This window comes from Colius striatus, chromosome 9 (assembly GCF_028858725.1).
Source record: "Colius striatus isolate bColStr4 chromosome 9, bColStr4.1.hap1, whole genome shotgun sequence".
In the NCBI taxonomy this organism is placed as follows: Eukaryota; Metazoa; Chordata; class Aves; order Coliiformes; family Coliidae; genus Colius; species Colius striatus.
Genome location: NC_084767.1, coordinates 6,947,146 through 6,968,873, shown reverse-complemented (window position 1 = coordinate 6,968,873; position 21,728 = coordinate 6,947,146). Strand labels below are relative to the sequence as shown.

Below are 21,728 nucleotides of genomic sequence, written 5' to 3'. Positions count from 1 at the left end.
TGTATCCCCGAGCCTGTCACTCCACTATTAAATACACGCCCCGTTCTGTTTCCTGTGTCTCTAGTAATTGTTCTACTCTTAGCCTCTTTCCCTGCTAGAAGTCCTCTTCAAAAATCAAACAAAAAAAAAGGAGAACAATCATAACCTGAGATCCAAAAGGAAGGTAATATTTTGCCAAACTTCTATCCAATTCCACATGTATTGCCCCAGAGAGGAGGAAATAGGAATCCTTTGCTCTGTACTCAGAGAGGTCTAACAGACAGTATTTTCCAGGAGCTCTCCTGCTTTTGTCAGGACTTCTTGTTTCAAACTCACTCTCTTCCCCTCCTCTGCATTTGTTTAACATTAACCTCCAGAAGTGAAGCCTCTAGATCTGGGGGATAGGCAGGCACTTACCACAGTGCTCCCACAGCTTGATGAATCAGATTCCGAGAAGCTGGAACTGTACTTTTTTCCTGATAGAATAAACCAGAACATTCTCAGCAGGAAGGAGGAGGACATTATGCAAAGCTCCTCACTGAATTGCAACAAGTAGACAGTGAAGAGATGTCAAAAGAATAAGTAAAAGTTCATGTAAGTATTATGTACCCAGTTCATGTTGACTGGATACAGAATATTCCTTTTGTGTTTTTAAAAGACAAGTTGAAATGAACAGTGCTCTCATGAAGCACGCAGGCTGGCTGTAAATTGAGACAAGTACTGCCTGCTGCAGAATGGTTATAGACTGAGTGTGTATGGTAGGTGTTTGCATGTTCCTGTCAGTACCTGGCTCCCCAACAGCCTTGAAAATGCCTTCATAAATGAAAATCCTAGAACATGTTGAATGTTGCTTACATCTCATATGATGAAGTATCTCTGTAAGGCAGAGGTTTGCTCTCATAGTATTGCTATTGACATTTTGTTTGCATGACAAGATAACATGAATACTACACATGTTAATATTACAGTTATTAAGAATACTACACTTTAATATTACAGTTATTAAGTGTATCTCCACTTACGCCAATGTATTCAAATTGTTTGCAGACAGAGGACTTTGTTTATGGATACTGGTTATTTTGTACATTCACAGTGTCTCCTTATGCTTTTTTTCTTCTTAGTATCTGTTGCCTTTGTGTATCACTGTCATCAGTGTACACAGTTGCATTTATAGTGAACTTAACTATCCACCAAAGACTTGGAACATCATGCACAGATGTGATTCGTGTGCTGTTTCCTTTAGCTAATTGTCTGGGAAGCATCGTGCTCTCGGTCCTCGGGGAGAGAACCTGTAGCTCCTGCTTCACCTATGTGAACCAGGCAGCTCTTCATAATCCTTCTTTGATGTTCATACACCTAGGAAGGGATAAAAAACACCTGCTGCTGTCACCTACTAGGCTATACTGCCTGTTTTTGCAAGGAACAGTAGCACTATTGCAAGGCTAAATTACAACTGAGGTTAATTATTTTGAGAAAACACAGAACATCACAGAGAGGAATGTGTTTTGCTTTCATTTGGATTCTTTTCCTTTTCACAAACTTCCCTTCCTGCTGCTTTCCTGTGGAAAATTAACTTGAGCAAAATAAAGCTCCCTTGTAAACAAGAGCATGTTTGTTCATTTTCAGCTCTTCAAACCTACATCCATCCATCTTGTGAAACTCTACTGTTGAAAATCATGTGCTGCTAAAAATATTTCTGTTCTCACTCCTGCTAGAATACCAAAATATGTAACTCATCCTGACCTTGTGCCTCGTCAGCTTTTAATACTTCTAATTGCCTGTCTGCTCCAGCATAATCATAAAACCCTTTAAAATCTCACTTATTCCAGTTTCCAGAATTTGACCTGCTTCAGCCTTCTTCATGAATGAAGGGCCAAATAAATTCACTCAGACTACTTCCAGTGCCAGGATCATTCATCTTCATATTTTCTTACTAGTTTTCTCCTGACTCTTTGCTGCTTATAAAATAGCATTTAACTTTCTTCTACATCTCTTTGTTCTCCTAACCTTCTCCTGTCATAAGACTGTAGGATAATTCAGGTTAGTAGGGACCAGAGGAGGTCTCTAATCTGACCTCTTCTCTAAGCTGAGTCAGTTCTGAGGTAAGGGCAGGTGGCTTTATTGCATCTGGTCTTGAAAAATCTCAAAGGACAAAGACTGCACAGTCTCTCTGAACAACCTGTTCCAGTATCCAACTGTCCTCATGGTGCCAAACACTTTCCTTACGACCAGTCTGAACTACTCATGTTTCAGTTTATGTCCGTTATCTCTCATTCAACAGCTCTCCAACAGCTCCTTTCCTGCCAGGACCCCAGCATCTTTCCTGCAGAGCTGTTCCCTAGCCTGGATCAGCTACTAAGGACCACTCCTTTCCAGGCACAGCACTTGGCATTTGTCCTTGATGAATTTCCTAAGATCCCAGTTGTCCATGCCTGCAGCCTGTTTAGAGCCATCTGAAGGGCAGCCTTAAGCCCTTGAGCATAGCAACTGCTCTTCACAATCTGGTGCCATCTGCAGACTTGTTGAGTACTTCATCTCCTCCCCCAGGTTGTAGATTCACCTCATTTGTTTCTTACAGCTGTTAAAGAGCAAAACACCATTTTCTTCATAGTAGAAATGATGCAGCTGGCATTGTCTTTTGGATCTCTGTCTCAGGGTTGGCATTTGCCTCACAGCTGAGATCTTCAGGATTACTGTTAAACTAACTGAACTTATACAGGATATTTGTGCTGCTTCTTTATATCTCCTGAGTCAACACAACTAAGTGTCTAGCACTGGTATACAAATCTAAGCTTCTTTTTTATTGATTCTTTAACCTTGACTCCTGTTAGGCCTTTATTCTGTATCTTTATTGCCCATCATTCCTGACTTTCCAGTATTCTAACGGCTCAGGATTTGCAAGCAAAATCAGTAACTGGAGTGCTGGTGGAAGGAGGAAGAGGACAGCAGGAGATAAGAAAATCTTTCTATGTATAACCAAGAGGTTAAAAGTACATCAGCTCTAAAGGTTCCAAAGATTTTCCTGTATGTATGGGCCAAACGTGTCTTTTCTGTCTTCCGGCAGTGGGCCAGCTGAAGGACCAAGAGCCTGTTACCACAACTGCTAACCACACAAGCTGTTCCCTTAGCTCAGATGGGAGAAGTGTGGAGGTACAAAACGACTTTTTCCTATAAGATGTCTAATTTCTCTGCTGTGCTACTAATAACTGTGAGCAATTAACTTTCCCAAATTTCTTTAAAGTTAAATCTCCAAGCTCTTCAGCCTCTCCTTTAATCAACACAACAATCCCATAAAATTCAGAGCAAGCTCAACCTGCACATATTCCTGCCAGTACAGAATTGTCACTCAGGCTGGGTGGGGTAGGAGCAGTGGCTTTGGGAATCTGATCAGGTCCATTCCTGTGATTGCATACACTGCCACCACTAGACTAGTTCCTAGACTGTAATAAAAAGATTTAGAACTTTAGTGCTCGGCTTTGATACCAAAATGATTTACAGTAACCCCAAACAGAGTACTATCAAAACTTAACAATTCATGTAAGGGAACATTCTGTATCCTTACTCACCTCCCATCAAGATACTCCCAAGCATTAATGATTTGAAGTTTTATGCCAGTGCTTAAATGTAAACATGGTAAGGAACCGTACTGAAATGAGCAGAACGTTAGGCACTGACAGAAATCTTTTCTGTAATGGTTTTCCTAATGTAATTCCTAATCCCTGCTGTCTATACATTTTTCCTTTTTCCACAGCTATTAAGGACAATCTCTCATGCTGGCAAATGCCCTATAACATTACACAGCAGCCATTATTTTGGAAGCTAGTGTCACAGAACAGCCAATTGGCCTCGAGAGTCCTTTCTCAGATTATAAAAGAACCCAGTTCAGACAGTCTCATTTCTCTAAGGTTTCAATGAAATATAAATATAGGCAAATAAGAGTTACAAAGTAAACACATAACACTGCAAAGTCATTAAGTTCCTTGAGTTCAAAGCTGCATCCTACGGTCCCTTAGGACAGTGCTAAGCTTACTAAACTCCAAAACTCTCACCAAAAACATTGTATCTTGTAGGTGGCTGTACATTTCTCTTATTATACACTTCATCTAAGCTCCTGTCCTGCCATAGTCTCTAGATACTCAAGTAAATTTATATGTGAATGACTAGCTTATAAATCTGATGTGTCTGAAAGTCCAGCTGTGCACAAAATCCCTTAGAGATTACATCACTGGCACTTCTGCTACAGAGCTTCTACTGGGAAGCAAACGCTTCTTACAACTTAGTGCTTCCCAAAATAGCCAAGAAATTTCTTCAAATGACACACTCTTGATAAATGTCAGGTTTCTATTGAACTCAAAGGAGCCCAGCTCTCTGAGAAATTGGTAGCAGGTATTGCTTCATGGCTTCAAGAGCACTGGTCTAATAAGAAGTCTCTAACTTTCCCTGACAGCTTTTGAGTTTATCAGTTAGAAGAGCATGCCATTTTTGGAACCAACCATACTTTAAGTAGTTGCAACAAACTTTTAACAGCAAAATGGAGTCAAGTGGACAGAATGACAACTTAGTGAAGGTTTACAATGACCCTTTTGCAGGGCCTCATCACAGCAATAAACCAGAAAGCACCGAGTTTAGGACACAGACTTCTGTCACTAAACATGAGCCGCTTCTCTGTGCTCTGATACTCACACGTATCACTGCCATGAAGCCATGCAAAGAAAATTAGCTTCAGAAGGCAGAGAAAGGGCACAATACTAAGTCAATAAGTTATATTTCTCTTGAAATAGAGTAAATAGGTTGTATTTTTTTTAGTCCAATGTTGTATTTCCCTAGAACAACAATGGAGACTTTTAAAAGAATGGAAGCATATAGTAAATGATAACTTCCAACTTTGTTTTAATTTTGTTTAGGGACAAATTTGTATGGTCTTTATCTCATCTTTATGCAGAAAGAGATCAGAAGAGACCAGAAAGTTAGATTAATGAAAATTCTGTCCTTTGGGTTTAGAAGGGCTGGAAGATAAAATGTGAAGTGTATCTATGCAGTCTAAACAGAAAATGAGACTTTAAAGTCTGACTTTTCTTTATCCCCTTAGCTGAGAGAAAGCAATGAATAAATGAATATAAACATCAAATAACTCTAGAATGAGGATTCAAGTAGGATTGACTCTATATTGCCATAGTTCCACCATCTCTAAGCAGGCAGAAATTGGCTCTGCTTCTGTAAAAATAAGCAATTCCTTCCTTTGCATACAAAGATGGGGTCTCAAGCAATCAGAGAGATTTTTACCTCGACCAGCTTCTGAGCTCTTGTTGGCAACAAATACCCACAGAGCCATGGAGCCAGAAACACAAAGCTAGAGAAGAAATGGGAGAATATGATCGATCCTTTCAACAGTAACAGAGCTTAAAAGGGATTGGAAAACCTCTGTACTGGTTCCACCACCTCTTGCAGTGTTTATAGTGGTCTCATAGGTCTCTACAACCAAAGAAGGGAAATGTCATGAAAGGTATTTGCCTAGCAATAAAGTGTCTTGGAGACTACTTTCTCCAGGACTACTTCTACTATGCTTTACGGTGAGGGGGATGCTGAGGAAGTGGATCCCCTCTGATAAGATGTAACCATAGAGTTTCCTTCACAAATATGACACAGTCAACTAATTTCTTATTTCCTTCTGGAACCTTTGAGATAATGATTCCTTACTCTTGACTTGGTACGAAAAAGGTAAGAACAACTGTTGTTTCTGCATTCTTGTTTCAATGTTTATGTCAAAGATGACAGACTGTTACTGGTTTTGTACCTGTTATTATATGTAGCATTAAGAATAATTCTTCTTGGCAGAAAGAATGTGTAGTAAACAGACATGACATTTAAGAACATGCTTACCTTTTGCCTTTGTAATCTGTCACAGCTTTCAGATTGTGGTAGTAAAAGAAAGAAATGACAGCTGGATGGAGTTTGGTATTTATTTTTTATAGCCTACATTTGAAGCAAAATGCAAAACACGATACTGAATAAATACAGATTGTTAAATTTTACCATTAGTATATTGAAATAAGGTGTATATTTATCTGAACAGAATCCAGACATTGACACAGATTTATACAAAAGGATTGACTACTTCAGCCTGGGACTTCCCACATATTTAATCGACAGCTTGATCTTCCTGATCACTTTGCCAGAATTTAAGCAGAATTATCCCAAAACTCCTGGTTAAAAGGATTAATGTAGTGAAGCTTCAATCTGGGTTATACTTTTGAGCCATGATTTGAAAACCTTTGAGGTTGATTTTCCTCCCCTTCAAAATACATTTTGTCAGACTGTAACAAAGACAATTTTCAAACATACTACTACCAAGACCCATGGACCACAGTCTGAGAGATAGTTTTCACTGAATATAGCTTTTGAATATATACAAACAACTTTTTGTGAAAGGGATGCAATAGGAGGTGGGAAAACTTGTATCACCTTAACATTTGTATTTTCTGTTATCTTTGGTCATCCAAATGTCCAAGTATGCAACTAAGAGAATCATATTTGTTTTAATATACCTCTTGTTGTCCTTGTGTCTTCCAGGCATACTGTCATCCTTGGAAACTTTACTGTAACTAGCTCCAGACTCTTTTTCAATGTGGAAAAATATTGGGTTGGGTAACAACATCTACAAAGTGCAACACATACACAACTTAAATCTTATTGCCAACACTTTACATGGAAGTGTTCTCTGGAATGGTGCTTAGGAAGCGAGAGGTCCTCAAACTAACCCTTCCTGTTTGAACAACTTAAGAAAAAAGTCTTTCTATTTGAACAACTTCAGAAAAAGAAGCTAATACCTGTTGGTTTGGGAGTTTTGTGTTTAGTTGGTTGGGTTTTTTTCCTGGGAAGTTCCATGTAGCCGGGGTTGAAAAGTAAAGATTAATCTGATTTAACAGTGAGCAAAGTTGAACCACCTCATAGTTAAGAATCAAAACAAATCAGAAACCTGGAAAGTTAACTCCCATATTTTGGTAATCAAATGTAAATCAATCAGATATTAAATACCATCTCAGTTTCCTTGAAAACCACTAAAACGTGTTCAGGATACAAGCTGTGCAGTAGTCACACCATTGGCCGCTGAATGGACCAGGGCAGGTGGAAGAGTAATTGATACACTTTTATTCCACACTTCAGTGTTTAGAGGACAAAGACTGGGACTCACTCACTTGCTCAGCAAGAGAAAAACTCAAAATTGCAAACGGTTTCCTCCCAGTAAGATGCCCAACATGTGCGTGCTGGTGCTTTACATTCAGGAGCCAAGTCGGCCTTTTTCCTTCACACTCAAACTGCTCCGTTCACAACAATGGATGCAGCGACAATTCAGATACACCAGTTGAGGGGAACAGAGTTACAGCCCTATCCTGTAGTGGAAGAGACAGTCTAAATCATCTTGAAGGGAAAAAAGTCCCTTTCAATAAAAAAAAATGAAAAGAGAACTGGACTAGGCAGTACTGTAACATCCACCTCTTTCTAACAAAAATCAGCAAAAAAATCCAGACTAGCACATACAGTCTTTCCAATAATTATGTCTTGTCTCATTTTTAAAATGTAAATGCAATAAAACCACTTAGACAATTATTTAGCTACTATATTTTAATGAAATATTGTAACTGATTATGTAATGCAAAGGCAAAAAAAGCAAAGCAAACCACACAATAAAACAGCAAGTCTACTGTCCACTTCAGTGTCCCTTCAATTTTTCCTTCTTGTGCTGTTTATCCCCAGTTTTTCCCATCACTTTTAAACTTACTGTGATTTTTAAAATAATATGGTGTCAAATTCAATAACAAACTCAGTTGCCTGTAAGTGGAGGGGATGTACTCAGAACCTGCCTGAGGCACAGGATGTTTCAGGCTCATATTTCCAAAGCTTTCTGTACGCTGAAAGGACACAAAAGATTTCAACAAGAATTACAAACACTTGATAAACAAATTCTCATGGTAAAGAAAGAATCAACAACTGTTTCTCCTGCTGGAAATATATATTTATTGTCATTTTTGAGACAGGTTACCATGTGTATATCAGGATTTCAAACTAAAACCACATGGGGGTTATGAACCCTTTGCATATGCCAGCTGGAAATTAAAGCTGGATGTAAAGCTGACCTTAAGGAGGATCTTCAGTTGGTCTGCTTTTGTGTGTGCTGATTTTTTAAATGAAAAGAACATCCTCCCCATCCCTTTCATTTAAACGTCAGAAAAATAAATGGTCATCCAATGATCAAACACAGCTTTCCCTAGTTTTACTAATACTCTGCTGGCAAGCTCAGAATATTTATATTGTTGACTCTACAACTTCAGAAGGAAGCTAAACTTTACAAACCATGTCCCTCCCCGCACTTCACCTGAATTTTAAAGACTACACTTAAGCAGATTTAAAGATTTGCCTGTGTGAGACTATTGTGGTTTCATTATCATGGTGCAAACCTTCAACACAGGCACTTTGCTCTTCCAGAAGGTGCCGCATCAGTGCAACATCTGACAGTCTGTGCAAAAGAAGCCACAGTGCTCCGAATTCTCAAAACACCTTTTCTGTCTGTCTCACGTGTATTGGATAACACACATCTTCCATTAACTTCACCAATCCCAAATATTGCCCCCAAAAAAGATGAAGATATTTCATGCTTTTATAGAAAAAAACAAGCAAACCCCAATTCAAAAAACCCCAAATCCTCCAACTCCAGTCCCTCCACCAAAAAAACCCCAGATCAAAACTACTTGTTCCCCACCCTCCCAACTCCCTTCTAGCTTTTATGTCACTATTAAAACAAAGGCATACAACTCACTGTACAAATATGAAGCTTCAGGCATTGAAGTTACAGAGCATTCTGAAAATATTTCAAGCATAAAAAGTACACTTGATAATTGCAAAAATAAACTTTCACTTCTTTAGAAAACATTTTGATTCGAGCTCAAGCAAAACAAGTGTTCAACAATTCCTACTTCAGTTTGACTTTGTAAGAACACCACCATCAGAAAACAAGAAACTCTGGTGATAGAGTAACTGACCATGTCTTTTAATGAAGGGAAATGGTATATACAAGAATGGCACAGACCTTAAGCATCAACAACGTACTGCAGGCAAAAGTAAGTCTACATGTGATCCAAGTCGTTCTTAGCATCAAATGGTACCGATTACTAAGAACCACGATCTGTTAGGGATAGACATTGAATTAGACTGGTATGAATGGAAGGAAAGATCCATGACATCAAATAGGCTCAGTTTTTGTCCACTGAACTTTTTTTAGGCTAACAATTTCACTAGTGCAAGACCATCTGCTTATCTGATTAAATGAAAACTCAGAAATGTCACCATTTAAGAACACTCATACAAAACTATTTCTTCTTTTAAAAAAGTGCCACATACCATACTTTTACTAAAAAAAGTTACAAACTAATGGAAGACTGTCTGCCTCCATCTCTTGTCAACAAGGAAAGGCCAAAGTGATTCTTTGATCCCAGCTCGAAATGGTGTTCTCTGACCTATCCCCAGCATCTCCAACTTGGAGCAGTCTAGCTGTGCATTCCTTGGACGAAGGGCACCCACAACCGGACAATCAGTAATCTAAAAAAGAAGCAGAAAAAAACCCCCAGCACACCAACAAGTGAATTAGAAATGACAGAAAAAGAAGTTTCTTCTTATATAAGAACACTTAGAGGTGTTCCTTCACAGCACTCTATATAGGCACGTTCCTCTCCTCCCTTTTCAACTACTTGTGGGGTTTTTTTTGTTTTGGGGTTTTTGGTTGGTTTGTTTTATGGTTGGCTTCATTCCATTGTAATGAGAGGTCAGGCAGAGCAACATGAAGCATCTTAAGTTAAAGTCTTCTCATTCAATTACTGATAACCATTTATGTTATTCTCTGATTCCTATTTTCATCCTGTAACTACAATCATAAACTAAAAAATGCTCTAAAATGATGACAAAATCACATCTTGATCAATATACATGAAGAGGAGTAGAATTGGGCTGAAAAAATGCAGACTAAGTTAGTGTTCTCCATTCTCTTTCTCTCCATCTTTCAAACCACATCTCGGTTTCAGCCTTTGCTAATTAAGAATCCTTGAAATTTACTTTGGATATAAATAGATGTAATATTCTCACAACATTATCAGTATGTCTTTAGGAGTAATCTTACTTTTACATGTCAGTAAAACTGCAGGACAAGTGTTTAAAGCAAAACAAAAAAGGATGTGAAGTTCTTAAGTATATGTATTCAGAATTAAATCTTAGCATTGAAAAGTTCTTAGGTGGCTTCCTTAGTTAATGTTCTGCCAATCTCTAAGCTTTTTTAAAGACAAAAAGATAACAAATATGGATTTACTCGTGACTAGGGGGAACTGTTCTGCAAAAAATCCTGTTACACTACGGACTGTGGAACTTGTTACTGACTGACTGTGCAATTTCTGTAATTCAGCAGGTCAAAGCAGTTGTTTCCTGAGTTAAGAAACCAGACAGCATCCCCAGCAATACATTTGCTGTGCTAGGTACACAAAGATTGTCCTGAAGATGAAGTTTATTGGTACAGCTAGAGTAAAACCTACTGTTTGAAACAGTAAATCACATCCATCTTTCTACAGGTGAAACAATACATCACTTACTGGTCTCAAGTGGCTGCTGGGAAGGTTGAAGGCATCTGCAATTGCACATGCCATTTCATACTTAGTCATCTGTTCATTACCAGACCAATGAAATGTTCCTTTTACTGATGGGTCCTACAGGAGAAACAGCAAAGACAGGTAAAAAACAAGCAGTTAGGTAGCCCTCAGACTAATTCCTGTGCAGGAACTGGGCAGAATAATCTTTCAGAGAGATCCTATTCTGGAAGGCATGTTACAGCACCCCACTGGTGTTGATTTTCAGAGACCAGTTGACTATGGATTGAGAATGTCAAACAAACCGATTGCATCACATCCACCATTTGTGCATGGTCCATTTTTTTTTCCAAGTTATATGTATGAAAAATAAAGGTGGTTGTTTGGTTTTGTTACCTTGCCATGGTGGTAAACTGAAGACATTGCGGTGAGGAAACCCAAATTTAAAGTCCAGTGGCTGGGTTTTGCCACTTTGGTGTTCCCAACACAATGAACGAGGACACTTTTGAGAATGGCACTCAACCACCATGGGGTTTTTTAGTCAATTTGTAAAAGGCATATCAGAAGAATTTAGGTGTTTGCATTTCTCTCTTGTGTACTAGAAGACAGGTGTCTACTTTCAGAAGGATTTATCCCATTGCTTCACTCACTTTTGTTTCAAATATCAGAACATCCACACACTGTCATGTAAAGGTAATGCATTATTACAGCCAGCTCTTTCCTCCCTCCCAGTGTTCTAGAAATGCAAAGAACAGTGCAGGTTATATGCAGTTCTCAGTTGTTCGGAAACAGAGCCAAGAACTCCATCTGTTTCTGCCTTGAAGAGGTTTGTTTCTTTAAATCCTTACCAGCATTCTCTTCTCCGCTAGCTGTCTGCAAACAGTTGCTACATCTTTGACATTAGTAGGAAACCTCTGTTGCCAGTGGTCCATGTTGGCAGATTTATTACTGAACTGCACTTTATCAAACATAACGGTCACAGCACTTTCCTCCAGTCTTTCTACCTCTCCATATAAGATAGGAATCCTAAGTACTGCAGCACCTAAAATAAAAAGAGTATTTTCAACGTATTCTGGTTGGTAGGAACAGGTATAAATGCTGCAACATAACCTGAAGAGCATTTTGGAAAGGCTGAAAATAAGTTGATATTAAACAACTACAGTTCACAAAATGCAATTAATATGCTTGTCCTCAGAATCCAATTGTAATGTCTATAAATTAAAGCAGTCTATAAACACTACATTTATATCAACTTATTTTCCTGTAAGCCATTGTTTTCTGGAGACTGAAGCAGCTTTTGTTACCTGTGCAAGAGGAAAAAATGCCTGTTTGGGTCAGAAGAAAAATTAAGAACATTAAAACCCCCAGGTGCACAATTCATTAACTCCAGCACTCCCCATCTTCCTTGGGTTAAGAAGAAAAATTCCCACCAATCACCGAGTTCAGGCATCAACTACAAAGATTTTCCACCTAGTATGCAGAAGTCTTCTGCATAAAAAAGGTATCATTAACCAGAGAAAAAGATATGAAACTTGGAATGAAGAAAAATATTGACAAGCAAGGAACAGGTTCACAGAATACAGTAGTAAACCACATTAGATTTCAAGATAGTGATTTGAGAAATTAAACTAGTAAAAAATGCAAAGAGAAGGGTATTTCAGGATGAAACACATCATATAGTCATGAAGGCTCAAAAGGCCTCTTTTGAGGGGAAATCCAAGAAATCAATAACAAATTCATTAAAAGTAGTGCAGACATTTTTGCCTAAATAAAATAAGTCCTGAAATTAGAAGTGTGAGTGAACAAATCATTGCAATTTTTAAAGATTCATAAAGGAATATGCTATAGCTCCTAGAAAGGCAAAAAGAAAAAGCTAACACAAATTATTCTCACAGAAATCAAAAGAAGTACTTACATGAGAAAACCAAGTACAATAAAAACCCTAGGATGACATTGATTTCCTGCTGCTCTAAAACCATTTATTTGTTTTTCCTGTCTTTAAACACTGACTGAAATGTCTCTGTTTGAATATCTTTAGAAGTATGCTTTATTTGAGACAGACTGCTTTGCTTTTGCTCTTGAAGAGCTACCTGAGACTTGCAGATCATCACCTCCATGACCAATGGTTCTGAAGACTGCCTGAAACTCTTTAGCTTTATTAGCAAGAGCACTAAATACCACTGGATCCTTTCTCAGTCAAAGTAAAATACATATTTTTAAAAAGAAATGCAAAGCCCTCAAACTGTGGGTGAAGATTCTTGCATTATACAACAGAAACGGACAGGGAAGCTCTTCACGCAACCACAGACACTTGACAGACAGAACTCTACCCAGGAACATTTGTAAAGCAGAAGACTAACACATGTAAAATATTTATATTTGTATTAACTAATAGAATTGACATTTTCAATCATCTTACTCAGCACCATCTTGAAATTTCTTATGCTACTGATACCACGACTGCCTGGCCAAAAGTGTTGTGTTGGGGGAAGGATCTACCAAGATCACCACATGTACTTGAAAGTGGTGTGGTCTCACCTTCTTTCCCAATCTGAAGAGGGAGTAAACAGCATCACAGTCAAGTTCAGAGATGATATTTAAGTAAGAACTGAATATTTTTATCTAAATTGATTTTACTTAATTAAGACTTTTCCTATTAAAGTATGTTTAGAAAGTCTTGACAAATCTGTATTAAGACCTATCCTTTTCCAATATGGTATACATTTAATTACTGAAAGATCATCACACTAATTTATCAATTGTTCAATTCTCTGGTCAGGCAGAACAGAATCACAGTGCAAGTATCACAGTGACATATCAGAACCTTCTTCTGCAAGTGCACTGAGACTGCTGTCTTCAAAATCTTTGAGAAAACAGAAGTGCTTCTTCCCTTGCAATCTGTGAATAGAAACTCAAAGCCTACCAACCAAACACGAAACTAGAAAAAACCAAACCTCTCTTTCATAGAAGAAGTTTTAAATGTGGGGAAATATGACCAGACCCAAGTTTGTTTGTCTTATTAAACAGTTATAAACATTATGTTCATACACTTTGAATGCCAATTTTCATTAAGAAAATACTTAAATCACCGTTGTTCTAAAATTGTTGTTTAAAAGCAGAAATGTGTTACTAACCCTGTAGAAAGTGTCACAAGCAGGCATCTGAGGTGTGTGGTAAGCTAGGTGGGTAAAAACACAATGAGGAAGCCTGATGGCTTATGTAAGGAGAGCAAACAGGAGATTGGCAAGGAAACAAAGCAAGTTCAAAAAAAAGCCCAGGTTGATTTTATCTTCCTTACTATTGAATTGCAAGTCTGGTGTTCTCTTTCAGTAAACATCATTTAGAACAATGGCAATGCATCCCCCACCTAACAGCAGCTTTGCATTAAATGTAGTAAAGTCTGTGTGTTGCACTGATGATGTGTTTTATCTTTCCTTAGGAATAGCTGACTCACAGTAGACAAAGGCTTGCGAATATTCATCAGGAAAGGCTCCTAACACAAACTGGACCAGGTAAGAAACAAAGCTTTAGTCAACCTACAAGCAACAGGAATCTTTTATGAGCAAGGAGACTGATTCCGAATCAAAGTCTTTTCTAAATCTTGTTTCCATGGTTTTGCAATTTCACCAGTGACTTATGAGTCTATTAAGCTAATATATAATTAAATAAAAACAGAAAGCCTCTGTTACAAATGTGTGAGTGTATTCTTACCTTCATTATTTTCCAGGACTGCCTTTTCACCCTCCAGTTTGGTTTTACCATATAAATTCAAGGGGTTTGGTACATCGGTCTCTTTATAAGGAGGGTTTGTTCCATCAAATACATAATCCGTACTAATGTAGATCAGAAACGCTCCAACTCCAGCTAGGAAGAAGATGTTTACACATAATCTATTTTAATTCACACCTCGTTTGAAATCCCACTAAATCTTTAAACAAGCCTGCAAATGACCTCATCTTCTAGCCCCATTCACTCCCACCACTGCTCTTTTGCAAAGACAAGCATGCTACCCTTACAGCAAGCAGGATGACAGCACACTGATTGCAGACCCAAGACTCTGCACAAGTACCAACTGCATTATAAACCAACTCCATTAGATGGTCTCCTTACCCGCCTCTTTAGCCAAGTTCCCTGAAGCAGCCACATTGAGCTGAGAAGCACCGTCCGGTTGACTTTCTACAACATCTGGCCTTCTCTCAGCAGCACAATGCACTATAACATGAGGCTGGAAATTAAAGACTGATTTTAAACAACAAACATTGTCAAGAGATTGCAGTGGCACCCTAACTCTAGTGATGAACCCTCAGGAAAAAAAGGCATTAAGTTCTGAGAAGTAATAAAAGTAAAAGGATTATTTTTAGTCACATTCTGAGAAGTGTGTTTTCCTTGGGAAGTAAAACAGAACCACGTTGCTTCAAGACACCAAAAGACCTGACTGTTAATTTTGCAGTTATGATCTTCAGTAATTTCAGTTTTACAGCAAGTTTTACAGCCATCCTACAGTTGTGGCAGTAAAGGAGGATATAAATTCTTCAGAGCTCTGCCAAAGCCTTAGCCCCACTAAAGCCACACAAATCAGTATCAGAACGGCACTATCAACTGAGTGCCAGACGTATTAAGTACCCTACTCATCTGCTCCAGACTCCAGAAACTTACCTGAAAATCATGAATAATGTCATGAACTGCAATAGAATCCAGAAGATTAATCTGTTCGAATCTGGGCTGAGCCCTCCTGTATCCACAGCCAACTGCATTCCAATTGTTTTCCTTGAATTCTTTAAACACAGCTCTGCCAAGGAGTCCCGTAGCACCAGTAATCAAAACTCGCCTGCTGGGAATATCAACATCTTCCTAGGGAAATGAGAACGGGAAAAGTTTGCTTTCTACTATTATTTATTACTGGCTTTCTTAAAAAGTGCACAAGGTTACTGTACTAAATAGCTTCCCTTGCTATGTGTGTTTTAGAGTGTCTCATGGAACACAAAACATCTGAGAGCACCCATATGTTACCCAGTCAAGTATTTAAACATATTTTTCAAGATAATGAAAACAAAACTCAAATAAGAAACTCATTTACTTCCACAACAAGAGGGGAAAAGAAACCAAACCACTAATGAAGACAGAATTTTAAGCTCATTCAAAATCTGACAACTTTGGGCAATTTGAAGTGAGGGAAATAATTTATTCTGAAAACAGACCTAAAATATGCAACACTTGAGGTCCACACGCAAGAAATCATTTTGGACAGATTGTGCCCGTTGGAGGCTGCAGCAATACAGTTCACTGGGGGCCTACCTACAAGGACTGAAAGAAGTGAAGACCTGTACTTTATCACTGAATAGAACAGTAACTCATCCTTATTTAATGCAATAGTCTAATAATGAGTAAAATCAAGACACAGCTCTTCTCAGCTTTACAAAATGCATCTGAAAGTGATTTGAGAATTTAAACTCATAAGGAATACAAAATACTAAAGCTTTACTTCAGCTACTCCACATTTCAGCACTTGAGACAGTTGTGTACATCAGTTCACATAAAGTGCATTCCACTCCACCACTCACTAGACCATCAAAATCAAGACAGTAAACATAAAATGCATATCTGTCTGTGCAATCTTTCATGTCACACTTTCCTTCTGCATGTATCATGAATCAGAGTCTGTTAAAACAAAAAATAACAGCATCTGCTTACACACCAGTACAGAACTTCAGGTGTGCAGAATCCACACACCTTGAATATCCTGACCACTGTATACACACAGACAATTTGTCACAGTGATTGTTTGTAAATGCTCTCTAACATGCAATTCAAATAGTCCTGTCACTTCTGAGGAATCTTACACTGTCAACACTATAACAGATAGCTGCTTTTTGATTGTGGTACAGGAAGCACCAAAAATGGCTTCCAAATTACTGTCTTGTCTTTCACCCTTGAAGTTACAAAGCTTCTGGTCCATGACAGTAGAATCATAGAATCCTTACAGTTGGAAAAGGCCTTTAAGATCATTAAGTCCAACCACTAACCCCACACTGCCTAACCCATCGCTAAACTAAACCATACTCCTCAGTACTTATCTACACACTTCCAGAATATCTCTAGGGATAGTGACTCCACCACCTCCCTGGGCAGCCCATTCCAAGGCTTAATAACCCTCTTGGTGAAAAAGTTCTTAATGTTCCATCTAAACCTCCCCTGGCACAACTTGAACCCATCTCCTTGTGTTGTATTGTTTGTTATTGGGGAGATAGACGCCTCCCTCACTACAATTTCCCTTCAGGCAGTTGTAGAGAATTATCATATCTCTTTTCAGCCCCCTCTTCTCTAGACTAAACATCCCCAGCTCCCTCAGCTGTTCCTTATAAGATCTATGCTCTAACCTTTCATCAGCTTTGTTGCCCATCTCTGGACACATTCCAGCACCTCCATGCCCTTCTTGTAGTGAGAGGCCCAAAACTGAACACAGTATTTGAAATACGGTCTCACCAGTGTCACGTACAGGAGAACAATCACCTCCTTGGTCGCACTGGCCACACTACTTCTGATGCAGGCCAGGATACCCTTGGCCTTCTTGGCCACCTGGGTATACTGCTGGCTCATGTTCAGGCAGCTGTCAATTAACATTCCCAGGTCCTTTTCTGTAAGACAGATCTCAAGCCGCTCTGTCCCAGGCCTGTAGCGTTGCATGGGGTTGTTGTGGCTCAAGCGCAGGACCCAGCACTTGACCTCATGCAATTGGTCTCAGTCCATCACTTGAGCCTGGTCAAGGCCCTCTGAACAGCCTTCTCACCCTCAAGCAAATCTATACAGTCACCCAGCTTGGTGTCATCTACAAATTTACCCAGGATGCACTCAATCCCCTCATCCAGATCATTGATAAAGATGTTAAACAGGACAGGCCCCAACATCAAGCCCCGGGGAACACCACTGGTGACGAGCCAACAACTGGACTTAATTCCATTCCCCACTACTCTGTGGGGCCAGTCACCCAGACAGTTTCCCACCCAATGCAGAGTGGGGTCCATCAAGGCCTCGGCAGTCAGTTTCTCCAGGAGGATGGTGTGGGAGACTGTGTTGAAGGCCTTAGTGAAGTCCAGGAAGACCACATCTACAGCCTTTCCCTCATCCACTAAAGGGGTCACCTTGTCATAGAAGAAGATGAGATTGGTCAAATAAGACCTGCCCTTCATAAAGCCATGCTGGCTGCACCTGAACCTTTGATTATCCTGTATAAGCCTCAGGCTAATCTGTTCCATAACCTTCTCTAGCACTAGTGGTTGCAGAAGTGGGCTACAGTAAAGGTCTACCCCAAAGCGACTTAAAGCTCCCAGTACAGTGTGTGCCTTTCCCTCAACTCTCAATCCTCAGGCAAAGGATGACTTATTCCTATTGGTATGGGATGAAAAATAGTAGTTTCCATTAGGACAGTTTCCTGAAAGAGACGAGTGAGAGTTTAAAAAGCTACTTTTATCTTTACACTCCATTTGACCTTGAAACACAAGTTTATTTACAATTTTTTAAGGCTGTCCACATTTCTCTAAAAAGTACAAGCAAAATCAAGCAAGTATTGTTTTGGTTTTTTGTTCTATACTTCTTATCTCGGCACAGTCTGGACTATGTCACAGGACAGACTATCAGCACTTCTGGAGCTGGAAGGTAGCTGCTAACAAACAGCAAAGACCTGCTGCAGAAATCAGTGCCGAAACATTCCAGAAAAGGTCACAGGATGTCTTTAACAAGCAGACAGTGACAATACAAAAACATGTGTCATTTGTAAAATCTGACATTTTTAGGCATCACTCATCTACATTTGTTTATTCTACACATCACAAAGAGGATATCGCATTAACAGTACAGCTTGAATGGAACAGTCACAACTTTTACCAAGTGAAGTGCAGCTTGCATCCTGTTGCTCATCTGCAAGGCTCCTTCTGGTCACTTATTTTCTGATAAGCTAGGCTGTGTGACTGACCTTTCCCATAAATTCAACACAACCAAACTACCACCTTAAAGGTGTTTAACCTTCCCAGAAGTTAAATATGTTGGTAATATACAGAGATTTAACTCTTTCCCTTTACGTTGCCTTGCTCCTTTGCAGAATGTCATGCAGCCACAGACACCAGTACTGAATCCAGAAGAGCTCTGAGGGTGAATGTTCCCCCACTGCTGTTTGCAGAGGCTCTCACAGCCCTACAGAAGCTCATGCTGCTGCTTCACAGCCATCCAGGCACAGACAAGTACATACACATGAACAGCACCATAAACCTCACTGTATCAATCAGATCATCTTCAATGGCAAAGGTGAAAATTCAACTGCTCTTATTTGCTTTATCTTACAAGAAATTAATAATGGTCTTCTAGAAGAGAAGGTGGCAAAATTTACTGTTCATCAGTGCCAGTACTTAACTGAAACCACATTTAGTGTAGCATCTTCTCTCTTACTTCTGTTAACTTATGTATTTTTCCTTAAATATGGTGGGAGGATGAATAATGGAATGCAATTAAAAGGTAAGAGTGCTCTTAACTGTTATACCCACGAGCTAGAAAGTACACTTTTTAGCAGCACTTTATTCTTTACATTCACTGAAGATCTATAAAAAGACATTCTAGAATTCAAATGTTACAATTTTGCCTGCAAATTTTACAGGCTTAAATACAAGTTCCTATTCAGATTAGCCCATCTGATAACAAATCTTTTCTATGTCTTTCTCTGCTAAGAAACAGTCACACACAGTCATCAAACATCCAAAAAGTTCTCTTGCCAACTAATTTCTAATACCACTACTTAATTTTAAGCTTTATAATAAAGCAGTTAATCTCATTTTGCTTTATCTGATGTTCAATGTTCACCAGGAATTAACGTAATAAAGAATTATACTCAGCAGTCTCATTGACATGAAAATACACATCGTAAGGCAGCATTTATGAGACCTAAGATTATGTAGACACTATCAAAAAAGAGTATAATTTACAACAATAGTAAAGTGTAATATGTTTCAAAGTGAAAACGAAGATAAAAGCACTTTCTAAGCTTTATCTAAAAACTGAACTTGACAAAACCATGAACTCAAAAACACCAATTTCAAGGAACACCCACTGGAAATTGAAGCTAACACGGATGTGCAGTGTAATGACAAAAATGTGCCTACGGTGAAGTCACTGCACGACTGAGCTCGTCCTTCAGCTCTGGCATCACCTACGGCAACAAAAAGCAAACGGCAAACCAAGAGGCTTCTTTCGGGGCAAGGACCGGCAGATGAATACACGCAGACGTTGACAAAAAGCTGTGCATTGAACTGAGGCGTCCATCTCTCACAACCGCGGCTGTTCAGAGCCGCACCTGTTGTACCTCATTCGTAACACAGCGGACAGCAAATAACAACCCCGCAAGAGCAGCGGTATGAGGGACCACTGCAGTGTTCCTGCTAAGGAGGAACCTTCTCTGTGCGTTGGGGCCGCGACGATTGCGCGCCTCAACTAAGCGGGCTTGACAGCCAACTTTCTGCCGCTCAACACACACAGCTGCGGGGAATTAGCATAAAGATAGTGAGGAAACACAAAACCATGCCCGTTTCCCGAGCTCGCAGAGAAGCCCGGCGAGAGAAAGGAACGAAGGAGCCCCGTGGGCGGGAGCTCGCCGATGCGCTTCACCTTGGACGCGCCGCGGGCAGGGCACAGCCGCACGGAGCCCGCGCTCTGCCGCCAGCCCCGCGGGCCGCCGCGCCCCCTCCGCGGCCCTGCGCTCGGCCGCTCCCGGGAGGCCCAGCCCGGGCCCTTGCTCCCGGGTCGGCCGCGCCCGCTGGGGGAGCCGAGAGCCTCCGCCTGCCGCCGCTGCGCCCTCAGAGAAGCCGTCCCGCGGGCCGGAGCTCACCTCCACCAGCTCGCAGCGGCCCGGCACGAAGCGGATCTTGAGCTCCTTCTCCCGGCCGACCATTGCGGCGGCGCCGGGGCCCGGCGGGGCCTGGCCTGGGCCTGCTGCTGCTCCGCCGCCCGCTGGGCTGCGCCGGCGCTGCGGGAGCGCGGACGTGCCGTGCGCCCCGTCACAACGCGCGCGCTGATTGGCTGGGGAAGCGGCGGAGGGGGCGGGACCCGGGACGACGTTTAAAGGACCGGCAGCGGCCGCAGCGCGCACGCGGAGGGCGCCGCGGCCTGGGCTGGAGCAGCGCCCGGCACGAAGGGGCCGAGGAGCGGAGCGGGCGGGGCAGCGTCGGGCCTCCGCCTGGGCACGGGGAGGAGCCCAGGGGTGGGGCTGTGGCGAGGGACGGGCCTGCCCCGCGAAGCCCGCCGGAGCCTGGCAGCACTGGGGCCAGCGCCTTGAACCTGACGCGCTCCCTTTTGGAAACCTAAAAGAAAGCCCCCAGAAAAACGTGACGCCCTAGCACCTGATTTGGTAAAGCTTAGAGCCAGACAGAACAGCTTCGATTCTAGAAAAACAGCTCCAATACAGCACTAAGAGGGGAAGGACTCACCCTTCAGGCAGAGCTGTGTGCTGGAATGACTAGGAAACACAATTTATCCTTACCTTCACTTCAGAAAGACTACGGAGTAAGTGTTTACACCAAAGTAGCAGCTGGTCTGACTCTCACACAAGTATAGAGCCTGTGAGCTGCAGGAAGCAACCTAGAAAAGGTACTGTAGGTGCTGAAGCTGCTTTTCTTTGAACAGGGGTGAAAAGAAGCGAGGGGTCAGGTTAGTGGATATATTACCATAATTAAGAGAGTGCTTTGCTTGCAAGCTGCCTCTGTAACATTTGTCAGGAAGTTCATGAATAATACGGCCTTCAACCATGCTCCACATGCAGTGGAAGGGAAACCTGCATTTTGGACCTTGGACAGGTTATCTGTATCCTGGAAGCTGAGAAACAAGGTAGAAGGACCCTGTGCCTTGCCCTCTCTCGCTGCAGCCCAACGCCCAGGCTACTGCAGAAGCAGCTAGGCTTCAGCATGGTTTGGTGCTGGAGCAATACCAGTTATCATAACACAGGCCAGTTTCCATGTTACCACATTTGCAGACTGAAACCTGTAACCTTTCCTTGGTATAATAAGAAGGATCACATCCTGCTATGGGTAAAATGAAACTTCACCAATAGATCAATATACCTTAATTGCTAAGAGCTACACTTAATAT

The 21,728-nt window shown here is 40.8% G+C and overlaps 1 protein-coding gene across 1 annotated transcript; it reads right to left on the bottom strand.

The window, feature by feature from the left end:
* Positions 1 to 7,971: 7,971 nt before the first annotated feature.
* On the bottom strand, positions 7,972 to 20,626 carry MAT2B (methionine adenosyltransferase 2 non-catalytic beta subunit). Its single transcript, XM_062002586.1, has 7 exons — positions 20,473 to 20,626; positions 15,261 to 15,455; positions 14,715 to 14,829; positions 14,316 to 14,468; positions 11,453 to 11,646; positions 10,611 to 10,724; positions 7,972 to 9,573 (listed from the first exon to the last, which is right to left on the bottom strand). Exons 1-7 carry the CDS (start codon positions 20,533 to 20,535, stop codon positions 9,403 to 9,405), a joined length of 1,005 nt encoding a protein of 334 aa, XP_061858570.1. The 5' UTR covers positions 20,536 to 20,626; the 3' UTR covers positions 7,972 to 9,402.
* Positions 20,627 to 21,728: the final 1,102 nt, after the last annotated feature.